General features: G+C 62.1%; 1 protein-coding gene across 2 annotated transcripts; it reads right to left on the bottom strand.

Annotated features, from left to right (window-relative positions):
• Positions 1 to 240: 240 nt before the first annotated feature.
• On the bottom strand, positions 241 to 7,614 carry LOC127385448 (ras-related and estrogen-regulated growth inhibitor-like). 2 transcript variants are annotated; one of them, XM_051621214.1, is made up of 4 exons: positions 7,448 to 7,614; positions 2,990 to 3,046; positions 2,519 to 2,592; positions 241 to 1,941 (listed from the first exon to the last, which is right to left on the bottom strand). In XM_051621214.1, exons 1-4 carry the CDS (start codon positions 7,542 to 7,544, stop codon positions 1,453 to 1,455), a joined length of 717 nt encoding a protein of 238 aa, XP_051477174.1. In that variant the 5' UTR covers positions 7,545 to 7,614; the 3' UTR covers positions 241 to 1,452. The 2 variants fall into 2 exon arrangements, with proteins under 2 accessions (XP_051477174.1, XP_051477175.1); XM_051621215.1 differs by having other exon boundaries at positions 241 to 1,938.
• Between the last annotated feature and the right edge of the window lie 346 nt (positions 7,615 to 7,960).

Genomic DNA, 7,960 nt, shown 5'->3' with positions numbered 1-7,960 from the left:
TGGGGCAGCCACAGCTTCCCTGGGCAACCTGGGCCAGGCTCTCACCACCCTCACAGGGAAGAATTTCTCCCTAAAATCTCATCTCAATCTCCCCTCTTTCAGCTTAAAACCATTCCCCCTCATCCTGTCACTTTCTGCCCTAGTCAAAAGTTCCTCCCCAGCTCGCAGGCATGGATGGATGGGAGCCCCCCAGGGATGGGAGCCCCCCAGGGACGGGAGCCCCCCAGGCACGGGAGCACGGCAGCTGACTCAGCTTTTATTGTCACAGGACACAGCAGCACATGATGTGATCGGTGGCTCCGGGGGGGAGACAGTGAGTGACCCCGGGGGTCTCCCACAGCCCCACCCCCAGCAGGGCCCTGCACCAGCAGGAGCAGGGAGAGGGGCTGCTGGATGGAGCTGGTGCCGCTGCCAGCCCCGCTCTGCCCTGCCCCTCCGGGCAAAAGGACAGACTCTCAGGTGTGGTGATTTGGGGCAGTTCCTCAGCAGACGAGGGGTCCCTACCAGGAACAACCTTTGCACCTCCTGCTCTTGGCCCCGTTGCATCCAGTGATGCCAGCTCCCACCTGGTGGCTTTGCTCTTGCCACACTCAGCAGTAAAGGAAGAAGCTGCCCCGGGAATACCCTGCCTCCAGGATGGAGAAGTGTGGTCTCAGCCCAGGGTTTTGCTGTGCATCAGACCCGGGATCTGGCTGATTTGCCTCCCCTGGAGCTGCAAAACGAGGGGCAGATTCAGCACAGGCAGAAGCCCCAGCAAACCACCAAGTGCCTCCAGCTGGAGATGGAGCAGGAACATCTGCTGCCACCACTGCCCTTTGCCCTGGGCTTCATTTACAGTGTTATTAAAGGAGGCCAAAATGGTAAAAACATTAAGAGATTAATGGGTTATTTCACACACACACCCCTGTACACAGATCCCTGGATTACTTTTTAATATGGGCTTGGTGCCAGCCCAGGGGAGAGAAGGGCTCCAGCACTGCTGGGACCTGGCAGCTCCTTGGCAAGATGGGGGATCCCAGGGGTCTGCCCCTCTGCGTTGGCTCCAAGTCACAAAGCCAGGGGAAAACCAGGCAGAAACAGCCCTGGGCTCTGACAGACAGACCCTGGGGGCTGTGGGTGGGCAAAGCAGCCGGCCGGGCTCTTTGAGGGGTGACCCAACACCATTGAAGCCACCAGGAACCACCTTCCCTACTGACTTTGGCCATGCAGGAGGAGGAAGAGGGAGCAGAGGGGTGAGATGAATGAAGAGCATCTTCCCTGCCGACACAAAGCCTGTTTGTAAAACCCCACGGGCTGTTGGATCCCCACCCCACCCACCCCTCTTCTTAACTGTCCCCTTCTGGGAGCCAGCACAGCCCCAGGAGCTGCTCCTCAACTCGGGGTTCCAGCAGCAGGGTGACCCATCCCTTGGTCCTGGCTTGGCCGTCGCTCTGGTCCCCACCCCACGGGTGCTCACTCAGGGATGTAGTCCCTGAAGGAGTTAAAGCTGAGGCTCCGGCCTGCTGAGTTCAAGGTGGAGCTGGCTTGCATCTTAGGGATCTTCTCCATCAGCTTGGACACTGTCCTCCTCTTGAAGGAGCCTGGGGAGAAATGCCCCTGTCTCATGAGCTCCTGGTAGAGGGTGTTGAACACCACCACGGTCTCTTCGTAGCTGTCCCGGGTGGAGATCTCGTAGAAAGGAAGCTTCAAGGCTTTGGAGAGGTTCTCGCCGTCCTCTGTGGACACCATCCTGTCGAACTGCAAGTCCTTCTTGTTGCCCACGATGACCACGGGGGGCTGCTCGCTGCTGCTGCTCCGCTTGGGGCTGGAGTGGATGTGGTTGATGAGGAAGCAGAGCCGCATCACCTCGTCGAAGCTGCACCGGTCAGTGACCGAGTAGACCACAGCGAAGCCATCGCCCCACTTGATCTTCTCCTCTATCTGCAGGGAATCCTCCTCCTGCTGGGCCAGACACACTTGCATTAACACCAGAAGCCCCAACATTTCCTACAGTTTCTGGCAACACTGGGTTGCAACCTAGAAGACCTCCCAAGGGGGCTGGTCACCATCTCCCTGAAGGGTTTTGGCCCTGGGCTTGCACGCAGCAGCAACGTGCCAAGCAAGGCCCAGGGCAGGGAATAATTTCTTCCCAATATCTCATCTCAATCTCTCCTCTCCCAGTTTAAAGCCATTCCTCCTTGTCTTGTCACTCTGTGTAAAAAGCCCCTCCCCAGCTTTCCTGGAGCCCCTTCAGGCACTGGAAGGTGCTCTCAGGTCTCCCTGGAGCCTTCTCTTCTCCAGGCTGAACACCCCAGTTCTCCCAGCCTGGCTCCAGAGCAGAGCTGCCCCAGCCCTGGGATCATCTCTGTGGCCTCCTCTGGACTTGATCCAACAGCTCCATGACCTTGTGTTGGGGGGCCCATTTCGACGAGTGTTTTGGATACAGGAGGTGAGAGCTGGTGGGAGAGCAGGGATTGCCTTCACAGGCAAGCTGCCCTTCCCCGTGGCACTGCCCAGTGGTGGAGCAGGGTGAGCTCACCTGTCCCGCCGTGTCAAGGATCTCAAAGTGCACCATCTCCCCATCCATCACAGCCACGTGTCTGTAAATCATTTCTGGAGGAGGACAGACACAAAAGCATGGGGGAGAGAAGTCCCCAGGTAGCAAAGGACAACCCTGGAGAAGCCCATTTCCACCTCCTGCCACCCATGGCCTCTTTCCCCTTGGAAGCCACCCCCCAGCTCATGGCTCCAGGATAACCAAGCTGGGCCTCTGGTGGCTCCCCCAGCAGATTTTGCCTTACCAAAACCAGAGAAAAGGGACAAGGGCTGCAGGGGCCAGGGGGGTGTCACAAGGGCCAGTGGCTCTGACTGCTGATTGAGGAGGAAGAGGAGTGAACAGGGGAGTCTGGGAGCAGGGTGGGCTCTGCCAGGAGCAGCACTGGGAGCACCAGGGTCTCCAGCCTGAGCCAGGGGCAGCAGTAAAGGCACCAAGAAAAAGGCCTTGACCTACCTAGGGTTGGGTCGTAGTCTCCAATGAACCTCCTGGTGATGAACCTCACGGTCAGTGCTGTAAAAAAACCCACAACAAAGGCAGTTAAGGTTGGGATTTAGGGTTGGTCAGATCCCACCGCAAAGTATGAGGCAGGATTCACCATCCTGCACCCCCAGAGTCAGGAAACTGCATTTTCTGGCCTTCATCCTGCACAGATTTGTGCACAAGCTTAAGGTTTCTGAGGGGTGAGCTGTCCCCTGGGGGGCCCCCAGCCAAGACCTGTGTGGGGTGTCCAGGGACGTGGTTTAGCTCCTGACTCTGTAGAGCTGGGTTAATGGTTGGACTCAATGATCTTACAGGTCATTTCCAGCTAAAAAGATGATTCTGTGATTCCCAATGATCAGCTCAAGATGGGAGAGAGTTGGTGCCAGGTCAGGCTCCCCCTCTGTATCACTGTGCTGGGGGTGAGACCTCCTGGAAAGGTGTCCTGAATCCCAGTGGGGTTTGTTTCACCAAGGGACATCACAGCGAGAAGGGGAGGAAGGGCCCATGGCACCAAATCCCACTGGATCCATCCAGTGGCTGAAGTGGGAGGAATGTGGAGCATGGGGAAGCAGGAGCTCCTGCTCCTGGCAGCAAACCCAGCCCTGGGAAGGCTCCTGGCAGCATCCAGAGCTGGGCAGATGTCCCCAGGACCTGTCACCCTCCTGCCATCCGCTGGGGAAGTCACCTCCCAGCACGGGGATGCTGGGCACCAGCTGGGACCAGTGACTCTGTTCCAGCCTGGCAAGGAGTCCTGACCCCTGGCAGCTCCACAGGATGAGCCCCCCCCGATCCTTCCCTCTGCACCGGCACTGAAATCACATTGTTTGGCCCCATTTTTCCTCCTGGCAAAGACAAGGAGGGGCGGGAGCAGGCACAGCCCGGCCGTGCGGGTGGTTAAACCCCTCTCATGCAGGGGTGACACCTCCTGTGCCGGACACGGAGCCCAAGCCCCCTCCCCAGCCGGGCTGCAGGAGGCAGCCCCAGGGCAAGGGCTGGTTGGGGGCTGGCAGAGAGAAATGGAGACTCCTCAGGTTTATCCGTGAGGGGCAGCAAAGGCTTTGCCGTGGCCTGGGGCTCCAGACGGGAATTTCCAGCAGTGGGAACGGCAGGGACGGCTGCGGCTCAGCCAGGGATGGGCACCGGGGAGGGGGGGAAAGCAAAGGATTTGACAGTAATGAAGGAACTGGGAGGTGCTGAAAATCCGACTGGTCTGAATGGGGCAGAGAGGCAGCTAGAGTGTTCCTGTCACCTGCTAACAGAGGATCCAGCTTTGCTAAATGTCCCCAGAGTGGCCAAAGGGCCACAAAACTGCACCTGTCCCTGCCCTGGTTTGTCATGGTTCCCTGCTCCAGAGCTGGCACACAGGGAAGCCCTCCCGGGCACTGCAGCAGCCCCAGGGCCACTGCAGGACATCGTGGGCCCCAGGCCAGCACCCTGGGTGGCACGGGAAGATGACACGAGGAGTCTGGCACTCGTGAAAGTGGGCAAGATGCTACCAGGCTGCTGGTGAGATAATCCCAGGCTGTTGGTGAGATGCCACCAAGCCAGCTTCATTTCCCCCCCCTCTGCTCGGGGTACTCACCAGCCTCTTGCCTTCCAAACAGCCTCTGGGCTTCAAACCCTGCCCCTCAGAGAAGGGATTTGATGGAACAAATATGTCACTCAGCAAAACTGCTCTGTGGAGATCCCCCAGGATCCCGCAGGAAGGATCTGTCAGCACCTTCAAAGAGGCAACCAAATTACCAAGTCTGGCTCGGTTTCTGGAAGCACCTGGTTCTCTGTCGTGTGAGGCAGCACCCAGGCCTGGAGCACATGGTGACGGATGAGAAGAGGAGCCAAGGACATTGATTAGGAACTGGCTGGAGCGCAGGAGCAGGCGGAGCTGCCGGGGGCAGCGGCGGCCGCGGGCGGAGGCAGCAGCACATCCAGCGGCCTTATAAGGAATGATTTCATTTTTTTTTCTTTCCCCCATCTTGACCAGAAGTAACCTCAGAAAGGGTTAGCTGAAAGCTGAAGCAGCGGAGAGGGTAGATTTTATATTCACTTCGGTCTCTAGGGATGACGGCGGGACGGCTGGATGCGCTGCCAACCTGTGCAGGGACAGGACGGGTCCCCCCCGGACCGCCCCGAGCCCCAGGCCCCCCCGTGCTGCCCCGTTTCTGCTGCAGCCCCGGACAAAGCTCCAACCTGCCGGTGGGGTTTGGCCACGGGGCTGCACCCGAGCACATCCTCGCTCCGAGGATCTGGGACCTCGGATCGTCGCATCTTCATTTCCAAACTGCTCCAAAGAATCAAACTCTCTTGCGAGAACTGAGGGGTTTTCTCCCTCCTTTTGCAGCTGCCTGGATTTCAGTTGCTCTTTGGATTGTTCACACCCTCGGCTCCCCCCAGCCCGGCTTCTGCTTCCCGAGGGGCCGGATACCACAGCTCCCGGTGATGCTCCAGTGTGGGGTCCCCTCGCACCCCACCAGGACCAGGAGGGGCTCGGCAGCTCAAGGATAGGTTCGAATGAAACCCACCTTCACCTCCACCTCGCTCCCCCTCCCCAAAACAGGGGTCCCCACCCATCGCATCCTGTCTCCCCTGCCCAGGGACCAGCACCACCCCCCCAAGCCCATCCTCCCATCCCAGCCCTGCGGCAGCTCCAGCCACGCTGCCTCCTTCTTCGCATCTCATGGCAGGTCCCTCAGACCAGATGCTCTGTGATCCTGGGCATTGTCCTGGGGGAAAAGCACTCGGATGTCTCCTCGCCCCTGGCAGCCGGCCCCCGCGGCTCTGGCACAGCACAGTGAAGGTGACATCGTCCCTTTGCGGAAGAGAAGGTGCAGGACAGCACCCAAGGGGACAGGGACAGCCCTGAGCCGGGATGGCTGCCAGCCCAGGGGGAATCATGTGCCAGTCACTCCCGGCCGCTGCTCCCTGCTCCCTGGCACGCTCGCTCTGCACCAGCCAGGTGTCCATTCCCTCCCTCTGCCCTGGCTTCACGGCCCGTGTCACTGTCACAGCCCGAGGGGACAGGAAAAGCCTCGATGAAGGGCGTGAGGGCTGCGGGGAGCTGAGCCCACCCCAGGCACACCCTGCCATCGGCCCCGAGCCCTGGGAGCCACCGAGGAGGGCACCGGGGACAAACCTGCTGGGGGAACCTCTGAAGCCCCTCGGCATGATCGGGCCCCACGGAAGAGGCGCAAGAGCCCCTCGCGTGCCCGCGGGGGCACCCGGCGCTGCCGGGGGGGGTCGGTGCCGGGGGAGCAGGGATGCGCCCAAGGGCCCGGAGGCCGCGTCCAGCTCCTGGCTCCCTCTGCTCACAGGGACTCAGGGCAAACACGGCATGTGGGACCCCCCGGCCTGCTCTGGGTACCCCCAGAGCTGAGCTGCCTTCCCGTGCTCCCCGCTGCTGGGCTCCTAACCGAGACCTGGAGTCGCCTCCTTGAACTGAACCAGAGAAACGGTGATTCCCACCAGCGCCGGGCAGGAGGGACTCGCCGGTTACTGTATATGGAAACACAACTTCCACGGCCCCAGGAGCCAAAGCTGCCGCCCGCCAGCCCGGAGGAGCCGCCACGGCTGCAGCCTCTTTAAAGGCTGTTCCTTCCCGGGGGGACAAGCCGGCAGGACATTGTCCTGTCCCCAGGGACACGCCTGTGTCCCCCCGAGCTCCGGGCGGATCGCTGCTCCCTGGCGGACACGCAGGTTTTCCCACCAGTGCCCGGCAGCTCCAGCCCCGCTCCCCGCGCTCCAGAGGCTGCGCAGAGCATCCCGGGCTGGCAGAGAGGAGCAGGAAGGGGTGGAAGGGTGATCCCCGGGCGCGAATGAGGGCGAAGAAGAAAGCTCAGGTGCTCCCAGCGCAGCATCCCAAATCCTCCTGAAGCGCAGAGCAGCGAGCGAAGTGCAGGGAAAGCGAGTTTTTCCTGAAGGAAAACTCAAGGCAGGGCTGTAACACGAGGCTCTGCAAACCATCCCCTTCGCTACGAGTCGCACTGGCGACTCCGAGGGCTAAAGCACAAACCTGAGCTCGACTTTGGGTCCCGAAGCTCCCGCGGTCACCAACATCCCACCCTGACCCAGCTGGACCGCTTTGGGCTGGAAAATCCCCTCGGGATCAGCCCCTGGCTGCGAAGCGCCCACAGCTAAACCTCCGGAGGATGGAAACTCGCTGCCCCGCGACAGAACGAGCTCGGGGGTCCCGCTCGGGTGATGCCCCGGGGAAACTCACTCCCCATCCCGGCTTTTAGAAACTGCCCCCCCGGCCCCGCTGCCCAGCGCCGCTGGACCCCGGGAGCCCGACCCCTCCTCCCGGGGGACAGCCGGGGGCTTGGGGGGGCCCGGGGGGAATGCTGGGGGGCTGCAGGGGGGCTGCAGAGGGGATGGAGGAGGCTACGCTGGGGGCAACACGGGGGAATGCGAAGGGGACTCAGGGGGGCCCGGTCCTACCTGTCTTGCCCACGGCGCTCTGCCCCAGCACGACGAGGCGCAGGGTCCGGGCCGGGCTGAGGCTCACGGAGCGGCGGAGGGGCCGCGGGAAGCTCATCCCGGGAACGGGAACGGGGCCGCCGCTCCGCCGGGCGCTCCCCGCTCCGCCGGGCGCTGCCCCGCGGGCTCCGCCCCGGGGGCCGGGCTCAGCCCTGGCTGGGGGCAGGCGGTCCCAGCTGCTGCCCTTCCTCCTCCTCCTCCTCCTGCTCCTGCTCTCGCCCGGGCAGCGGCGGCCGGTCCCTCGTCCCGGAGGAGGCTGGCCCTCCGGGCACCGTGCCTCAGTTTCCCCTCATGCCGGCAGCTCCCGGGGGGCTCTGGCCGGGACCCTCCGCCAAAGGGAAGGCAGCTGCTGGCCCGGAGAGCTGCTCGCCTCAAAGGGGGCGGAGGGGAGGAGAGGTGCAACCCGTCCTCAGAGGGGGGAAACGCGGTCGGGGGGGCTGCCTGTCCCCAAGTCCCTGCCTGGAGTCACCATCT

Source organism: Apus apus, chromosome 5 (genome assembly GCF_020740795.1).
Source record: "Apus apus isolate bApuApu2 chromosome 5, bApuApu2.pri.cur, whole genome shotgun sequence".
Taxonomy (NCBI): Eukaryota; Metazoa; Chordata; class Aves; order Apodiformes; family Apodidae; genus Apus; species Apus apus.
The sequence above is the reverse complement of the archived record's forward strand: the minus strand, read 5'-3'. Positions and strand labels throughout refer to the sequence as shown.

Coding starts and splice junctions, on each gene's coding strand:
- LOC127385448 (XM_051621214.1), bottom strand. CDS start 7,544: ATGAGCTTCCCGCGGCCCCTCCGCCGCTCCGTGAGCCTCAGCCCGGCC. Junction 2,593..2,989: donor AGACTACGACCCAACCCTAG/GTAGGTCAAGGC, acceptor GTCCTCCTCCAG/AAATGATTTACAGACACGTG. Junction 1,942..2,518: donor TCCTTGACACGGCGGGACAG/GTGAGCTCACCC, acceptor TGTCTGGCCCAG/CAGGAGGAGGATTCCCTGCA.